At 66.7% G+C, this 17,977-nt stretch overlaps 1 protein-coding gene across 8 annotated transcripts in view; it reads right to left on the reverse strand.

Moving 5' to 3' along the window:
- Positions 1 to 17,977, reverse strand: part of OBSL1 (obscurin like cytoskeletal adaptor 1) — a 29,332-nt gene that overhangs the window by 2,992 nt on the left and 8,363 nt on the right. For 7 of the 8 annotated variants that reach the window (XR_016442140.1, XR_016442142.1, XR_016442141.1 and 4 more), the window contains 22 exons: positions 17,464 to 17,736; positions 15,636 to 15,908; positions 14,924 to 15,196; positions 14,236 to 14,508; positions 11,914 to 12,186; positions 11,215 to 11,487; positions 10,377 to 10,652; positions 9,472 to 9,744; positions 8,682 to 8,957; positions 7,630 to 7,905; positions 6,842 to 7,117; positions 6,488 to 6,763; positions 4,882 to 5,157; positions 4,397 to 4,672; positions 4,043 to 4,309; positions 3,626 to 3,895; positions 2,725 to 2,991; positions 2,169 to 2,435; positions 1,858 to 1,970; positions 1,494 to 1,647; positions 503 to 664; positions 158 to 262 (listed from right to left, as the gene is read on the reverse strand). Coding sequence is in view for 5 of the 8 variants with exons in the window: in XM_090046231.1 (XP_089902357.1) it covers positions 158 to 262; positions 503 to 664; positions 1,494 to 1,647; positions 1,858 to 1,970; positions 2,169 to 2,435; positions 2,725 to 2,991; positions 3,626 to 3,895; positions 4,043 to 4,309; positions 4,397 to 4,672; positions 4,882 to 5,157; positions 6,488 to 6,763; positions 6,842 to 7,117; positions 7,630 to 7,905; positions 8,682 to 8,957; positions 9,472 to 9,744; positions 10,377 to 10,652; positions 11,215 to 11,487; positions 11,914 to 12,186; positions 14,236 to 14,508; positions 14,924 to 15,196; positions 15,636 to 15,908; positions 17,464 to 17,736 (5,448 nt within the window). In the remaining 3 variants the exon portion in view is untranslated. The remainder of the gene's footprint in view (positions 1 to 157; positions 263 to 502; positions 665 to 1,493; positions 1,648 to 1,857; positions 1,971 to 2,168; positions 2,436 to 2,724; positions 2,992 to 3,625; positions 3,896 to 4,042; positions 4,310 to 4,396; positions 4,673 to 4,881; positions 5,158 to 6,487; positions 6,764 to 6,841; positions 7,118 to 7,629; positions 7,906 to 8,681; positions 8,958 to 9,471; positions 9,745 to 10,376; positions 10,653 to 11,214; positions 11,488 to 11,913; positions 12,187 to 14,235; positions 14,509 to 14,923; positions 15,197 to 15,635; positions 15,909 to 17,463; positions 17,737 to 17,977) is intronic. The other variant, XM_090046230.1, reaches the window with a different exon arrangement.

The following is a 17,977-nucleotide window of genomic DNA, read 5'->3' on the forward strand; positions in this document are numbered from 1 at the left end:
CTGACCCAGGACATGACAGCCCTGATGTTTACCCGATCCGGCCTGCCCCCTGCTCACACGTGCCCCTGTTGGCCCATGCTCCAGCCAGCCAGCCCCCCAGTGCTGCCCCCATCGCTCCCTGGGCCACGGGAGCAGGCAGGCGCAGAGGCCTCGTTACCCTCCACCTGCAGACTGGCGTCAGAGGCTGCCGTCTTGGCCACAAACCGGATCTGCCCCGCATCCTCCGGCCGCACGCTGCACATGAGCAGGAAGTGCCTGGTCCCTGGGAGGGAGAGGAGGTGTAAGGGGTGTCCCACCGGCACAGATCTCCCGCCCAGCCCTGGGAAGGGCATGGCATGGAGCCATGCTGACAGCGGCTGCTGGCAGGGGACACAGTGGTCCCCAGGCGGCATCAGTGGGCAACCACACGGGCCAGCAGCCGCCGTGCACACGGGTCCTGGACTGCAGCGTGCCCAGCGAAGCAAGGACCCAGGAACAGCCTGGCAGAAAGGGCTTCACCCACCTTCTTGCCGAATCTTCACGGTGCCGGAGACTTTGATCTTCTCACCGTCGCGGAACCACTCACCCGGCACGTCCTCGTGTGACACTTCGCAGGTGAAGACGGCGTTCTCACCCTCGCGCACGTGCACAGCCTCCAGCTCCCTCAGCACGTGCACCTGGCGCTCTGCAAGACCAGGACGTGGTCCCAGTGGGGAGGGGTCCCCAGGGGCCAGGCGCCTCCAGCATCCTGGAGCGGGGGCTTCCCCCAGCCCAGCCCATTCCGGGCAGGCCCAGCTGCCTCCTGCTTCCTGGGCTGTGGCCTGGCCTGGGCCGGTCCTGGCACCACCCCCAGACCTGATGAAGCCCACTGCCCCAGAGCCCCCAGCCTGCTGCTGCGGGGGCGAGAGGTCAGCACAATTAAGAAAACGTATCTCCACTGACAACACCATCCCAGCGCAGGGCTCTGACCCTAGTGGGGTTGAAACCACCCTCTGGAAGGGCTTGGCGAAGGAAGACCGTTTTAATAATTGGAGCCAGCCTGACAACAGGGCTTGTTCTTCATTTCACTCACTGGCACCCAACGAATGCCCGCTTGAGACGCAGCTTTTGTGGGAATCCAGTCACAGCTTTGAGCCCAGCCCCAAATACTTAGGAGTCGGCCTTGCCCACAGTCTCCCCCACAGGCACCGTCTAAAGACAAACTTGCCACACGTGACGGCAGCATCGCAGACCTGGCTGCAACGCACCAGGGAAGCGCCGCCAAAGCCCCAAGAACATCAGCACTGGCCCTGGTTTATTCAGTGGCCAAAGACTAAGCCATGAGTTTGGATGGGCCTGGGTTAGATGTGACCCCACAGGTCCCTGCCGGCCCCATGGCACTGGGATCCTACAACTCCACGATGTCTCAGTGACCCGGATGTGCAGGGCAGCTTCTGGGCTTCCTGCTGCGCTTGACACCACACTCCTTGTCCCCTCCCTACCCCCAGCTGCGTGCGACCCACTCCCCATCCTACCGTAGACCGCCAGCGTGGCGGAGGCTCGGCAATCACCGGCGTCGCACGTGTACACGCCGGCGTCAGGCAGGCCGCAGTGGCTGAGCTGCAGGATGCGCCGGCGCCCCACCGAGTAGAGGCGGCAGGCGGGCCCTGCCCGGAGCTCCGTCCCGTCCTGCGCCCAGAGCAGCAGGGTCACCAGGCTGCCCTGGGGCCATGCAGCAGCCCTGGCAGGGGCAGGACTGGGGCAGAGGGCCTGCTGCCCCTTGCTGGCTCATCTCCCTGCAGCCCTGGCGCAGGGGCAGCCCATGCCCAGGGGAAAAGGAAAGGGAAGGGGGTGGGCTGCCAATGGGGACACAGTCAGGCTAGGCCAGGCAGCGCTCACCTTGTACCACTTCACCTCCACAGAGGCACGGGACAACTCGCACTCGAAGCTCGCTGCCCCTGTCTCGGGGACGCCCACATCCCGGAGGGTCTTCACCATGGTGACCGGGCGCTCTGTGGGAAGGACAGGACAGGAAGCCAAAGTCAGCTGGAGTCGGGGAGCTCCAGGCAACAGGAGGGGGGGCACTGTGAGATACAGGCAGAGCACTGCCCTGGGGAAGCTCACGGCACCGGAGACCCTCTGGGTTCCATTATGGCACTGCTCTAGGGAAGCTCCCAGCGCCAGCTCCCGTGCCCCGAGCACAGCCGTACCCCTGACGGTGAGGCGGGCGCTGCAGCGCAGGCTGTCGGCGGTGAAGGTGACAGTGCCCGAGTCCTCCAGTGTGAGCGCCAGCAGCGTCAGGCTGTGCGTGCAGCCCGTGGCACTGAGCCGGCAGGCGGGGCCCGGCTTCACGCGCACGCCATCCCGTGCCCAGGCCCCAGCCACACCGGCGTGGGACAGCTCCAGCTCGAACGTGGCCATTTCCTTCTCGAAGGTCTCCACGTCCAACAGCGGCCTCCGCACCATCACCTTCCGGGCTGCCCCAGAGACTGGCGTGGGGGGCCGCTCCTGCTGCACGGGGCCGTGGGCAGCAGAAACCCAGCCCCGCCGAGAGGGCATCATCCTCCTGGCTCCTGTTTTCATCCTTCCCATCCCGCCCTCAGCCCCCATGCGCCCATGCCTGCCTGGCATGCCCCTACCACTGCACCCCAGGCCATCCCCATCCCCTCTGCACCCTGCCCTCCACACCCTGGGCCACCTCCGCCTCGCCCCAGGAAGCGCTGGGCATGCACCAGCTGGGCGCCCAGGCAGCAGGCGGCTACTCACGCTCCACGCTCAGCTTGGCCTGGGTGCGGTCGTGGAGGGTCTCACAGCGGTACGTGCCGCGGTCCGAGGGGCTGAGGCTGCGGATGGTGAGGGTGCGCCGGCACCCAGCCTCCTGCAGCTGGTACTTGGCCCCCGGCTGCAGCAACACCCCCTGCTTCAGCCATTGCACCTCGGCACCCGCGTGGCTCAGCTCCACCTCCAGGCAGGCGTCCTGCAGCTCCTCCACCACCACGTCCTGCAGCTTCTGCACGAACAGCACCTCGGCCTCTGCAAGGCCCACCGCCCCCTGTCACCGGTCCTGCCCCAGACCATGGCCACGAGCCAGGGCACCCCAAGAGAGCCTGGCACAGGGACTCGCGTACCTTGAGAGAGCTCAATGCTGCATGGCAGGGGCCTCCACACCCAGAGAGCCCAACACCATGTTTCAAGGGCCCTCTGCCTTGAGAGAGCCTGATGCCACATGCCAGGGACCCCTTCACCCTGAAGATCTTGATGCTACGTGCCAGGGGCCCCCGCACCCCCAAAGCCCAACAACACACGTCAAGGAACGCTGTGCCCCGAGAGAGCCCAGTGCCACGTGTCAGGGGCCCGTGTCCCGAGAGAGCCCCCCGTTCCCTGCTGACAACAGACTCCCCCACCTGGGGCATGAGCAGCCTGTGCTGGAGCCTGTGCCTGTCCCTGCCTGGAGCTCCCAGCTCCGAGACCCCCGGCCACGGCCCCTACGACAGACCCCCCAGGCCACAGGCAGCCCCCAGGAGAGGCCTCACCCCAAACAGACCAACACACCGGGGGAAGAAGCCCCAGCGAACAGCCCAGCCGCCGGCACGGACCTCGGTGGCTGCACTGCACCCTCTGCCCCTCCCTGCCAGGTGGCCCCTGCACCCCCGCCAGCTCTTCTCACCTTGCACGCTGAGCCGGGCTGCGCTCACCAGGCCCTCGGCATTGGCTGTCACGGTGGTCGCATCCCCTGGCTGGCACTGCTGGATGGTGAGGGCATGGCACAGCCCGTTTGTGCTCACCACCAGCCGCTCTGAGGGAGCGACCACCTGCCCCCCCAGCTGCCACGTCAGGGCCACATCCTCCGGGGACACCACACACTTGAATGTGGCGTCCTCGCCCTCCATCACCGTCAAGTTGCGCAGCTCCGAGATGATCTCCACCACCCTGGGGACTGAAGCCAGGGTCATGAGGGAGCCGGGCCATCCCCGGCACCCACGGAGCCTGGCAGGTTTGTACCCGTGGGCGAGCCGCACTACCCATGGCCCCAACCCACCTCCCCAGGGCCTCGACACCTGCTAACCGCCAGCCCGGCCCTCACCCTGCACGGTCAGCATGGCCAGTGTCCGGTCATCTTTGCTCTCGCAGCAGTACTCGCCGGCATCCTCAGGCCCCACGTTGCTCAGCACCAGCGAGCGCTCCCGGCCCTCTACCCGGGCCTCTCCACGCCCGCCGGGCACCAGCACCTGCCCATCCTTCAGCCACGTCACATCACCCCGTGCCTTGCACAGCTCGCACCACAGCAGCACCGTCTCGCCCTTGTGTGCATGCACGTCTGACAGGCCCCGCACGAACTTCACCGGCAGCTCTGGGGGCACGAGGCGGAGAGCAGGGTTGGGGCCGTGCCACAGAGCCACCCCACCCCCAGCCCAGCTCCAGTGTCCACCACCCTCACCTTTCACGCTGACGTCGAAATGCATGCGGTCGTCGCGGGAGATGCAGGTGTAGCAGCCGGCCTCGTCCTTGCCCACATTGCTCAGCACCAGGCTGTGCACGCGGCCTTCCCGCCGCAGCTCACAGCGCTCGCCGGCGGCCACCGCACCGCATGGCCCAGCCCAGCTGACCGCGGCCTGCTCCTTGGACACCACAGCTGAGAGCACGGCGCTGCCCCCCTCCAGCACCAGCACCTTCTCCTGCTTTTCCTGCTTGTTCACGAACAGCACCGGGGCCTCTGCGGGCCAGGGGCTCATGTCGGTGGGGGCACGGGCCAATGGCACGGGATGCCGGAGGCACGTGAGTGCAGGGCAGCAGGGGCATGAAGGGGGGGTGCGCATCTGGCAAGGGGGTAGGGCAGGAGGATGGGGCAGAATGGGGGCCCAGGCAAGGGTCAGGCCAACTCACTGGCACATGCAGGGGCAGGGGCAGGGCAGGGGCGCTCACCCCTTACGCGCAGGGTGAAATGCACGGCGTCGTCCCCGGCGTCGCAGCAGTAGGCGCCGCTGTCGCCCGGCTCGGCGTGCTTGAGGGTGAGGCTGCGGCACGGCCCCTCGCTGCCCACCTGGAGCCGGGCCCCGGCGCGCAGCAGCCGCCTGTCCCGCAGCCAGCGCACGGGCGCCGTGTCCCGGGAGAGCCGGGCCATCAGGGTCACAGTGTCACCCTCCACTGCCTGCACCGGCACCGCTGCCTCCTCCTTGTTCAGGATGCGAATGGGTGGTGCTGGGGGCACGGCAGAATATGTGAGCCCTACACCCCGCAGTGGCCCAGCCCTGCATCCCGGGGCCAGGGGATCTCCCAGCCGTGCCCCCCACCTCTCCCAGCAGCAGTAGCGTGGGCACTGGGGCAGGAGCTGTCCCAGCTGTACCCCCCGCTAAAATTCCCACATCTACTCTGGACTCCTTTAAGAGTCAATTGGACGTTTCTCTTGCTGGGATCCTGTGACCCCAGCTGACGCCCTGCCCCTGGGGTGGGGGATTGGACTCGGTGATCCTCCAGGGTCCCTTCCAGCCCAAATGTCTATGAATCTATGAAAAGCAGGGATGCTGCAGGATGGCCCAGCCGGGGCAGGGAGGCTGCAGCTTCTCCTGCCCCTGCACCCTGGCAGGTCCCTGCAGCCCTCCCCTGCCCCCCGCCCGGACGCTGCACTGCACTGCCAGGCTGGAGCCCCATGCGCCCCCCTGCATCCCCTGTCAGGGTGCTGGGCAGGCCGGGGAGGAGGCCGCCCTGTGCAGGGCAGCAGGAGCCGCGGCGCCTGGGAGCCGGCCAGGGCTAAATTTAAATGGCATCCAGGGGAGGCAGAGGGCACGGCGTACTCCAAGGAGCTGCTGCAGCGCGGTGCCAGGACACAGGAGCCACTCCTGACCTTGGCCAGCCCAGAGCAGGACGCCTGCGCCCCATCTCCCTGCCCTGCCCTGCGCCCGGGGCTGCTCCCTGCACCACGGGCCAGGTTGTGTCTGCACCGGGCCCAGCCTTGGCGCCATGGGGGCAGCCGCATTCCCCAGGCCTCTGGCATGGAGCCGGCGACAAGGCGACAGGTGCAGGGCCGGGTGGCAGGGACGCCGGAGCAGCCTGTCGCTTGGGAGGCCCCAGGCTGCACAGATGGGCCCTGCGCTTGCCGGTCTGACCCCTGCGCAGCGCCAGCCCAAGGGCTGCCCTGAGCTATGAGAGGCATCCCTCACCCGGTGCTGGCACGGCCACCCCGGCCCAGCGCAACTGCAGCCTCGCACCACGCAGCTGCCCCACCGCCACCCTGGGCCTGAACCATGGTCACCTCTGCACCCCCAGACAGGATGGGCTGGGGCAGCCAGCCCGTGCCCCACAACCCTGCACCACGTCCGGCACCGGCCAAGGCAGCCCTGCTCCACCCCCTTCCCCACATCACAGCTCAGCACCCCAAGTGCTAGGGCACGGGGCCAGCATGAAGGGGGGGACAGGCCACTGCAGCCCATGGGTGCCCGGGGCTGCCCCTCCAGGCCCTGCATGGCTGTTTCCCGCCAGCCAGCCCCATGCAGCCAGTGCTCACCCTGCGGCCCCTTCCCCGGCGACTCACCTGCCACCTGCACGGACATCACCCTCTGGTCAGTGCCGGCATCACACACGTAGGAGCCGGCATCACTGTGCTGGGCCCCGAGGATGGTCACTTGCCGCAGGCACCCCTTCTCCACAACACGCACACGCTCGCTGGGCGCCAGCTCCCGGCCGTCCCGCAACCACCGCACTGCAGCATTGGGCCGCGACACCTCACAGGCCAGAATCAGGTCCTCACCAGCCACCACGCAGCGCCGCTCCCGCACTCCCGCACTCCCCACAATGGACACTGGCGGCTCTGGGCAGGGGAAGGGTGGGCTTAGGGCTAGGAGCAGCGGACCCCAGGGTCCCCCAGGCTCTCGCACCCCAGACTCACCTTCCACGGTGACGTAGAAGATGAGGCTGTCGTCACAGGTGTCGCAGAGGTACTCGCCCGCGTCACGACTCTCCACGCCCAGCACAACGAGTGCACGCCGGGCCCCATCCTCCTCCACACGCACACGCCCCGTGTCCTGCAGCTTCTCCCCATCCTTGTACCACTTGGCCTCCCCATGGGCGTGTGAGAGCTGCACCTCCAGCACCAGGTCCTCGCCTGCCCGGCAGTGGCGTTGGGTCTGCAGATCACCCTGGCCCAGGATCTGCACCCACGGGTCTGGCAGGGACAAGCAGCTGCAGTGAGCCCCAGGCGAGTGCAGAGCAGGATTCAAGGAGGGTAACAGTAGCAGGCAGACGAGAGCTAGGCGCCCACCTGCTACAGCAGTAGGAGCAATAGATGCTCCTACCGGAGCATCCCCAGGCTGGGCTGCATTCTCCCAGGTCCGGCTGGATGGTCCCAGCTCTGGGCCCATGCTCAGGAGAGGGACCGGGGCAGGACACCTGATGTGCCAAATGTCTCTGGGTGGGAAGGAGCGGGGCAAGGGCTCCTGGTGGGAGCTGGGGAATGGGGTGAGCAACAGGAGCCCTGAGCTTGCGGGGCTGGAGGCAGCAGAGAAGAGCAACCAGTTTGTGGCACTACCATGGTGGGCTGGGTGATGCACCCAGTAGCCGGGGCCACCCCCCCCAGTCCCCTCTGAGCTGTCACATCCTGGGTGCCCAGGGAAGGGAGGTCACGGGCACCACACCCCTCACTCCAGCCTAGACCTGGGCACCTGATGTCCAGCTCACCTGACACCTGCACGGTGAAGGTCCTGGCATCATTGCCCACGTTGCAGATATACTTCCCAGAGTGCTCTGGGCCAGCCACGGGGATGACCAGTCGTCGGTGTGCACCCTCCTCCTCCAGGATGAGGCTCCCACCAGCCTCCAGCCAGGCGCCGTCCTTGGCCCACTGCACAGATGCGCTCACACGCGAGAGCTCGCAGGCCAGTGTCACGGTCTCCCCCGTGCAGGCCTGCAGGGTTGGGGGGGCTTTCCATGGCTGCAGGATTCTCACCGGGGGCTCTGGAAAGGGAGCCCAGAACAGTGCGGGGTCAGGGGCGCAGGGACAGCAGGGCTGCCCACAATCCCGCTCTGGCCACCAGGCCAGGAGGAGCCATTTGAATGGGAACACGCATGTCCCGACCAGCCCAGAACAGCCCAGCCTGGGAACGCCCAGGCCTCGGAGCTGCGTGGACCCAGGGGATTGAGGCACTGAGTGCCTGTTGGGGCCCAAGACGCAGGGCACACACGTGTCTGCCTGTGACCCAGGTTGCTCATGCCAGCAATCGCACACCACTGAGCACCGTGCCCCCAAGCCACGGCTGCCCCTCCCTGAATGCAGCCCCGCAGCCATCAGCCAAGGGAAACAACCCAACGCCTCGTCTCCAGAAACAGGCACAGGGCTCCCAGACTGGGAACACAGCAAGACCCCGAGCCACGAGCTCGTACCAGACCTCATAGGTTCAGGGGTTGCTGATGTGGAGCCAGGGCAAGTGCTACAGTGGGGGTCTGGGTTGCTGGGGTTGGGACGGGGTCCTGAGGGGTCGGGCAGGACAGGCATGGGTGCTTGGGACCACAGTTGGCAGCCAGGGTGGCTCAGGGGCCGTGCTGTTTATTTGGTACCTCCTACAGCTGCTAAATGGCAGGCAAGCCTCTGAACACCATCTGGAGATAGCTGGGGAGCCTGGCCATACGCAATGTGATGAGCCCTGGCCAGGTAACTGGGAAAGACCCCGCAGCCGGAGACCCTGGCAGCACCACCCTTCCCTGTGCAAGCCCCCTCCCTGCCATGTGCTCACCGGACACCCTGACGTCAAAGGAGACAGACTCATCCCGTGTCTCGCAAATGTACTCGCCGGCATCCTCAGTGCCAGCCCGCGGGAGGACCAGGCAGCGCCGGGTGCCCTCGGCCATCAGCAGCAGGTCGTCCGTCTCGTCCACCTCCAGCCCATCCTTGAACCAGCGCACCGGGGCATCTGCCACAGACAGCTCACATGCCAGCTCCACACGCTCCAGCACCAGCACCTGCAGCTCCAGCACGCGCTCCTGCGGGCACAGGATCCTCACCCGTGGCTCTGCCGGGCACATAGAGGGACAGGGGCATGGGCAGGCCTGCGTGCGGTCAGGACCCTGCACCACCCCACGCCCTGCCCCACAGAGACCCATCCCCACTGGCTCCTCTGGGTCCTGGAGTGACCCCGGCTGACCCTGGAGCTCCCCGGCACCCTGCCCGCCAGGAGCCAGTTTCCCCTGGGCAGGGTGGTCTAATGGAGGCCAGCGATTGCCAGGACCTGGCTGATGGTGCAGTGACTTCTGGGCAGTCCAGGTGCCAGCAGCAGAGACGGCTGCAGAGCAGGCTGAGCAATGAAGGGAGACCCCAACAAGCGACCACCCAACCTATGGGGCCGAGCCCAGCCCAACTCAATCCAAACTCCAGCAAAGGTGGAGCCACAAATGACCAGAATCGCAAGCAGCCGGCGCTCCCAGAGCCCACAGACTGGTGTTGTGGACCTACCAGCTGGGTAGGCCACGGACAGGGCCCCGGACCCCCCACCCCCACTGAAAGAGCTGCATGGGAGTGTCGTGCACCTGCAACAGTGACGCTGTAAAAGACGGAGTCGCCGCCTGCGTCGCACACATACTCGCCCGTGTCTGGTGGCTGGGCCGAGGGCAGGACAAGCCGGCAGCAGGGCCCCGAGCGCTGCAGCATGAGCCGCTCGCTCTCCTCCACCTCCACCCCGTCCTTGTACCACTGCACCGGGGCGTCGGGGCGGGACACCTCGCACACCAGCTCCACGCGCTCCGATGCCGCATACGCGTGTGCTGCCGCCTCGTTGGAGCTGACGACCCGCACGGGCGGCTCTGCAGGGGATACAGGGTGCAGCTGGGACACCTGGGGCTGGGCCATGCCACCCTTCCCCAGCACAGGACAGCCCGGAAGGGGGACCGGGGCGGCCCAGGAGGGACAGGAGCCAGGACCCGCCACATCTGCTGTGCACAGGCATGGCTCGCCCTGGCCCGGGGGAGCTGCAGGGCACATTGCATTTGCAGCATCTTGGGTGCTGCCTTCTGTCCGTCCCTCTGGTGCACCCTGTCCAGGCCTCCTTGGTTCATGGCTGATTCTCTGGCAGGGTAAGCGGGGGTTAAGGACTGGCTCTGTCAGAGTCAGCATCCCCCAGGTAGGCAGGACCCAGCCTCTGAGCAAGACGGAGGATGGGGCAGGTCCAGTTCCAAGCCCAGGTGTGTTGCCGGCAGCCCCTTCGTGCCATGCCTGTTGCCCGGTGGGCCAAGGCCAGCAAGGCCGGGAGCCAGTGCAGGCTCCCAAGATGTTCCCAGAGCTCCCCAGGAAGGGCCGGGCTCCATGTCAAGACCTCAGCATCTCCACTGCACAGGATCACCTGGGCACGCTGAAATCAAGCTTCCTGGTGCCCCATCAGCACTGCTGGGCACCCCTCTTGCCCCCCTGGAGGGGCCCAGCCTCCAGCCCCGCTCACCAGTCACAGTCACAGTGAAGGTCACTGCGTTATCACCAGCATCACATGTGTACATCCCGGAGTGCGAGAGGCCGGCAGAGCTGACGAGCAGCCTCCTTGCACAGCCGTCCGCCTGGACGGTGACGACGTCACCCACGGGCACAGCTTCCCCATCCTTGAGCCAGTGCACAGGCGCATCGGGTTGGGAGACCTCGCACTCCAGGAGCAGGGGTAGCCCCGCTGGGAGCGTCCGCACACGCTGGGCCTCGGGCACCGGGGCGATGCGCACCTGCGGGGCTGGAGGGACCAGGAGCCCACGTCATGCGGAGCAGGAGGTCTCCGCTGGGGGGGCTGGACTGTCCCGGCTCCAGGCAGCTCCAGGGCAAGGAGCAGCAGAGGGGCAGGCAGGAGCTGGGGATGGGGGGCAGCTGACCCCTCACTGCTCAAGGCATCCTGGCACAGGACCTGCCTGCTGCTGGGGAGGGCAGAACTGGCTGTTGGTGCCGGTCTGACCAGCGCATTTTCCTTCCTGAGCCCAGACGCGTCTGACCCACCTTGGTGGGAGGAAAAGCAAAACCCATAGCCGGGACTCTGCGGGCTGCTGGAGCATCAGCAGGGAGGCCAGAGAACCAGGCTGGGGCATCAGAGCAGGGCAGGGAGAGGCGGGTGCTGGGGGAAGGATGCTGCCATCCCAGACAACCCCAGTGCCGGCACCACAGCTGATGGGAGGGCAGGAGGAGCCGGGACAGGTGCCAGCCCCAGGCCAGAGCAAGGCTGGACACAGAAGGAGCAGGGGTGGAGGGCAAGGAGCAGAGGGGAGACAGGGGCAAGGGGACGGAGGAGTGTGAGGGGCGCTGACCTGCGACGGTGACGTTGTAGAAGACGGAGTCGCCGCCCGCGTCGCACACGTACTCGCCCGTGTCCGGCGGCTGCGCCGAGGGCAGGACGAGCCGGCAGCAGGGTCCCTCACGCTGCAGCACCAGCCGCTCGCTCTCCTCCACCTCCACCCCATCCTTGTACCACTGCACCGGGGCGTCGGGGCGGGACAGCTCGCACACCAGCTCCACACGCTCCGACGCCGCATACGTGTGCACTGCTGACTCGTTGGAGCTGACGACCCGCACAGGCGGCTCTAGCAGGGAAAACCAGGGGCTCAGCCAGGATGCTGGGCCCAGTCCCTTGCTGGTGAGGGGGCTTAGCTTGGGGACTCTCCTGGCAGGCAGCTCTGGCACCGGTGCCTGGGGCAGCGCCTCGGGTGCTGTGCCACAGGGCGCCAGAGCGGAGACCGTGCTGCAGGGCAGGGGGTGCCCAGCAGGGGGCGCTGTGCGGCAGGGGCAAGAGGGACAGAGCACAGGGGTCGTGCCCTGGCTGCCCCAGGGCCCCGCGCCTGCAGGACAAGAGCTCACACACATGAGCCCGGTGTCAGCACCCCCAGGGCGTTCGTCTGGATGCCCCAAGGGGCAGCTGAAGGGACACGAGGGGCCAGGACAGCAGCCCTTGGCCCAGGGACACGGGGGGCAGCATGGCATGGACGCAGGACTGGCACGGGGACACTGACCTGCGACGGTGACATTGTAGAAGACGGAGTCGCCGCCCGCGTCGCACACGTACTCGCCCGTGTCCGGCGGCTGCGCCGAGGGCAGGACGAGCCGGCAGCAGGGTCCCTCACGCTGCAGCACCAGCCGCTCGCTCTCCTCCACCTCCACCCCGTCCTTGTACCACTGTACCAGGGTGTCGGGGCGGGACAGCTCGCACACCAGCTCCACGCGCTCCGATGCCACGTATGCATGTGCTGCCGCCTCGTTGGAGCTGACGACCCGCACGGGAGGCTCTGGCGGGGAACGTGGGGCTCAGAGGGAGCGTTGCAACTGCCCTACAAGCGTTAGCACATCCCCACCACATGGCCCGGCATTTGGGTCATCGCCGGGTGACCGGCTGGCACCAGGGTTTGGGGCAGGAAGTAAAGGGGCCCTCGTCCAGGCCTCGCATTCGCTGCTCGCTGTGGTGATGGTCTCGGCTGCTTCTGCATGAACTCGGGTCCAGGCCCAGAGCCCGAGCTGGACTTGTGCAGACGAGCACGGGTGACCAGCACCTCGCACCCCGGACTCCACCCGGTCGCAGCCGCCTGCCCTGCACAAGCCTGCGGCCTGCGCTGAGACTGCACCGAGGCTTCGGCGCCAGCCCAGGATCCTGTGATCGCTTTGCCCCTGCCCCGCGTCCCTCGGCTCCCAGCCAGTGCTCCCCCAATCAACAGGGCTCGAGTCACTCCCAGCTCTGCCCTGGGCTGCTCTGCTCTGGGCACTGCCCCGGCCTCGGCTTTGTAGGCACTGCGCGGGGCTGGGAGGGAATTCCCCCCACCCCTCCCACCCCCCATGCCTTGCTGCAGGGGGTTGAAGCCCCCACAGAAGCACTGGATGCTGGCTGCAGCCCAGGCTGGGGCTGTGTCAGTGCTCTTGCCGGGACTCAGCCCCATGGGGTCCTGGCTACAGGCCCTTGCCCCCTGCACCCGCTGCCTTGGGGGCAGGCAGGGATTTGCCCCCTGCTCAGCCTGGCCCGGCCTGGGGGGTTTCCCCTCCCTCTGCAGCAGGGGCACAGCCTGGGCCTGGGCTTGGGTCTCCCCAGTGCCCACCACACCCCCGGCAGCAGCAGGACGTTGGCTGCCGCAGCCGCCCCTGTATCCTGGGGACAGGGACGGGGCAACGCCCAGGGCTGTGTCAGGGGCAATGATGTCGTGCCGCTCCGAGGTCGCACATGGGGTTTGTCTGGGTGGGTTTGGACAGGCCTGATCCTGCCTTAGGCTGGATACGACCCCACAGCAACCTGTCAACCCCATGGTGCTGGGATCCTATGACCAGACCCCGCTCCTTGTATTTCCATCTTTTTTCCAGCCCTTCAATCACTCTCACTAGGGCACCAAAGCTCTTCTGACCTCACGGCCTCTGCAGCGAGCCCGGTGCCCCCACCAGTGCTGCACACAGTGGCAGCCGAACCCTGCTCCTGCTCAGGATCCCATCCCCCTCCCAGGGGCCCCGTGGCTGTCCTGGGCTCCCATCTCCCACCTGCCTCGTGGCCCCCGTTGTTTTCTGCCTGTCGGACCCAGGTTCCCAGCCGGGCCCCTCGCCCCCCATGCGCAGGAACCGTGTGCCCAGAGCCTGTCTACCACCTTTCCCCACTGTACTCAATAAAACATCAGCAAAGGTCCTTGCCCTTGGGGGAGAGACAGCAACCACCCAGGCAACCACCCACATGGCAGTGACCCAGGCCAGCCGGCGCTGACCATGTCAGTCTCTAGCTCATTCCCAGGGTCCAAACAACGCTCTCCTACAGTGTCAGGGTCAGCACCGGGCTCTCTGCCCCATCTCTTTTACCCTCCCCAAACGCTGGCACGATCCTTTAGCTTCCTCTATCAGCCACCTCCACCTGGTACCAGTGCTGCTAAGTTCCCTTTTCCATTCCTCGTGCCACGGTGTCCCTGTCTCGCACTGCTGCTGGCTCAGCTCCTTCCAGCAGCACTGGGTCCTACCTGGCACCAGCCAGGGTTGTGTGTGTGGGATCATGACTCTTTGGGCACCTGCAGGATGGCCACGAACAAGCCTCAACGGCACAGGCGGTGGAGGCGGCCACAAGAGCAAGCGGGGCCTGGGGGCATCAGAGGACGTGCTGCTGCGGAAGCCAGAGCAGGACAGAAAGGGCACGAGGGAAAGCCCAGGTCGGGAGCGAGCAAGACAGACAGAAAAGTTTCCAGACAGACAGAACAAGGCGGGCAGGAGGGCAAAGGAGCCGCAGAAGAGGCAAGAGGAATGTAACGAGGGCAAGAGCTCCCCAAATCCTCTGCACAACGAAAAGCAAACACGGGGTGCCTGCACCGGGATACACTGACCTGCGACGGTGACATTGTAGAAGACGGAGTCGCTGCCCGCGTCGCACATGTACTCGCCCGTGTCCAGCGGCTGGGCTGAGGGCAGGACGAGCCGGCAGCAGGGCCCCAAGCGCTGCAGCATGAGCCGCTCGCTCTCCTCCACCTCCACCCCGTCCTTGTACCACTGCACCGGGGCGTCGGGGCGGGACAGCTCGCACACCAGCTCCACACGCTCCAACGCCACGTACATGTGCGCCGCCACCTTGTTGGAGCTGACGACCCGCACGGGCGGCTCTGGCGGGGGAAACCAGGGGCTCAGCTGGGGTGCCCGGGGCCTAGCTAAGTCCTTGCTGCTCAAGGGGCTCAGCCTGGGGCTTCTCCTTGGCAGGCAGCTCTGGCACCGGTGCCCAGGGCAGCACCACAGGTGCTGTGCTGCAGGGTGGCGGAGCGGGGGAGCTGTGCTGGGGGACGGGGGGTGCCCAGCAGGGGGCACTATGTGGCGGGGGCAAGAGGGACTGAGAAGAGGGTATGGCGGCCCTGGTGGTGGGCTGCGGGACAGGAGCTCATACACGAGCCCAGTGCCTGCACCCTGCGGGGTTTGGCTGGACAGCCCACGGGGCAACTGAAGGGACAGGACTGCAGCAGCTCGGCCCAGGGACACCAGGGAGGCAGCTGGGCACAGACCCAGGGCCGGCGCAGGGGCACTGACCTGCAACGGAGACATTGTAGAAGACGGAGTCACCGCCCACGTCGCACACGTACTCGCCCGTGTCCGGCGGCTGCGCCGAGGGCAGGACGAGCCGGCAGCAGGGTCCCTCACGCTGCAGCACCAGCCGCTCGCTCTCCTCCACCTCCACCCCGTCCTTGTACCACTGCACCGGGGCGTTGGGGCGGGACAGCTCGCACACCAGCTCCACGCGCTCTGACGCCACGTACGTGTGCACCGCCGCCTCGTTGGAGCTGACGACTTGCACGGGCGGCTCTGGCGGGGGAAACCAGGGGTTCAGCCAGGGTGCCTGGGTCGGGCCAAGTCCCTCCTGCTGGGGAGGGGGCTTGACCTGGGGACTCTCCTTGGCAGGCAGCGCTAGTGCTGGTGCTGGTGCCGGTGCCCAGGACAGCACTACGGGTGCTGTGCCACAGGGTGGCAGGGCAGGGGCTCTGTGCAGCAGGGAAAGGGGTGCCCAGCAGAGGGTGCTGCGTGGCAGGGGCAGGAGGCATGGAGCAGGGGGCATCCAGCCCTGACTGTGGGGTTGCGGGATGGGAGCTCATACATGAGCCTGGGGCCTGCGCCCCTGTGGGGTTTGGCCAGATGGCCCAAGGGGCAGCTGAAGGGACATGGGGGGCAGGATGGCAGCAGCTCAGCCCAGGGGCACCAGGGAGGTGGCAGGATACAGACCTGGGGCTGGTACGGGGGCACTGACCTGCAACGGTGATGCTGTAGAAGACGGAGTCACCACCCACGTTGCACACGTACTCGCCCATGTCCGACGGCTGGGCTGAGGGCAGGACAAGCCGGCAGCAGGGTCCCTCACGCTGCAGCACCAGCCGCTCGCTCTCCTCCACCTCCACCCCGTCCTTGTACCACTGCACCGGGGCGTCGGGGCGGGACAGCTCGCACACCAGCTCCACACGCTCTGACGCCATGTACGCGTGCACTGCCGCCTCGTTGGAGCTGACGACCTGCACGGGTGGCTCTGGGACAGAGAGAACCATTGCAGAGGCAGTGGGAACAGAGCCCTTGGCCCTGAGAGCTTGTAGCCTGCTTTGTGTCAGAGGCAGGCGATGGAGGGACCAGTAAAGGGAGGATGGGGCAAGGTGCTGCTCACACAGGCGCACATGGGTGGCCTAAGCAGTAGTGCATCAAGCAGCCCCCCACGTCTGCCATACCCGGCCTGCAAGTCTACGGGCCCCAGGGCACACAAGAGCATCTTGGAGGTTCAAGGGAGGAAGCGCCAATTTCATCCCTGCACCCGGGGCACAGCCAGCTCCCGAGGAGGTGCAGGAGGCGGCGGGACCTGCCCGTGCAGGTGTCGCCTGGCTCAGGAGCAGCTGGAGGTCAGCTGGGGGCCCAGTGCCTTAGGGCTGAGGTCCTGCAGCCCCTCTGTCCCTGGCACCATCATCTAGAGAGCACTCTGGTCCTGGCACAGAAATGCCCAGCCCCTTCCCAAGCCCTGTGATGTCCAGGGCCACGGCCCCTTTCCAGAGCAGCGCTTCCTGCACTCTGCCCATCGCCTCGCACCAGCCTGGAGCATCCCCCTCCCACCGGATGGTACTGGGAGAGGGGAGAGACTGGGACCCCAAGGCCCCCAGGCTTGGTCGCATTCACTCTCTCAGACTCTCAGCACCTCTCCCTGCTGAGCGGCTTCCTTTCAGAGACCCTGGATCATCCTCAGCGCCCCCCACCACGTCCCCCCACCAGCACCCGCGGTGCTGCACACAGAGCCCATGCTGCACACAAGGTGGGGGCACGGCCTGGGCCTGGGCTCTTTCCAGTGCCCACCAACCCCTTGGCAGCAGCAGGATTCATAGATTCATAGACGTAGGGTCAGAAGGGACCTTGTAGATCTTCAAGTCCAACCCCCTGCCCTGGGCAGGAGAGAAAACTAGGCTCATATGACCTCAGCGAGGTGTACATCCAGCCTCCTCTTAAAGCCCCCCAGGGTAGGAGCCAGCACCACTTCTCTTGGAAGCTGGTCCCAGATCCTAGCCGCCCTGACCGTGAAGTCGCGCCTCCTGATGTCCAGCCTGAACCTACTCTAGCAACTTGTGGCCGTTATTCCTTGTTACTCCCCGCAGTGCTCGGGGGAACAGGGACTCTCCCATTCCCCGCTCGTCCCCCCCAGTAAGTTTACAGGTGGCCTCCAGGTCCGCTCTCAGCCTTCTCCTGTGGGGGCTGAACAGGTTCAGGTCCCATCGCCTCTCCATTGGCGGCTGCGGCCCCCTTGCATCCCGGGGGCAGTGTCAGGGCACGGGCAGGTAGCAGCGCACAGGGAGCAGGCAGATATGGGACAAGAGGGTAAGCAACAGCTCTGCTGTAGGCCCGACAAGGCTGCGCACTCCTGAGCTCAGAGCCCTCGGTCGCCGGGGCAGGAGGAGCAGGTCAGCGCTGGGGGTCCGACTGAGGTCACAGGTGCCCCGAGCCAGGGAGACCTTCTGGCAGATGTGAGGAGCAGGACGGCAGTGGCTTGGTCCAGGGGCACCAGGGAGGCAGCGGGGCACAGACCCAGGGGCCGGTACGGGGGCACTGACCTGCGACAGTGACATTGTAGAAGACGGAGTCGCCGCCCACGTCGCACACGTACTCGCCCGTGTCTGACAGCTGGGCCGAGGGCAGGACGAGCCGGCAGCAGGGCCCCGAGCGCTGCAGCACCAGCCGCTCGCTCTCTTCCACCTCCACCCCGTCCTTGTACCACTGCACCGGGGCGTCGGGGCGGGACACCTTGCACACCAGCTCCACGCGCTCCGATGCCACGTATGTGTGCGTTGCCGTCTCGTTGGAGCTGACGACTCGCACAGGCGGCTCTGGCGGGGGGAAACCAGGGGCTCAACTTGGATTTTCCCCAACATGCACAGAAGAGCAAAGGAAGATGGGGGCACCTCCCCTTGGCACTGTCCTCGGTGGGCTTCACCCCCACCACAGCACACCAGCAGGCTCGCCCCATGCTCAGCAGGGCACACCCAGCACCCACAGCCCAGCTGCCCCAGGCCAAGCAGGGTGCGAGGAGACACCCAGGCCCTCAGGGCAGGAGATGGCAGGTTGCTG

This window comes from Crocodylus siamensis, chromosome 4 (genome assembly GCF_052110815.1).
Source record: "Crocodylus siamensis isolate JL-2025a chromosome 4, ASM5211081v1, whole genome shotgun sequence".
In the NCBI taxonomy this organism is placed as follows: domain Eukaryota; kingdom Metazoa; phylum Chordata; order Crocodylia; family Crocodylidae; genus Crocodylus; species Crocodylus siamensis.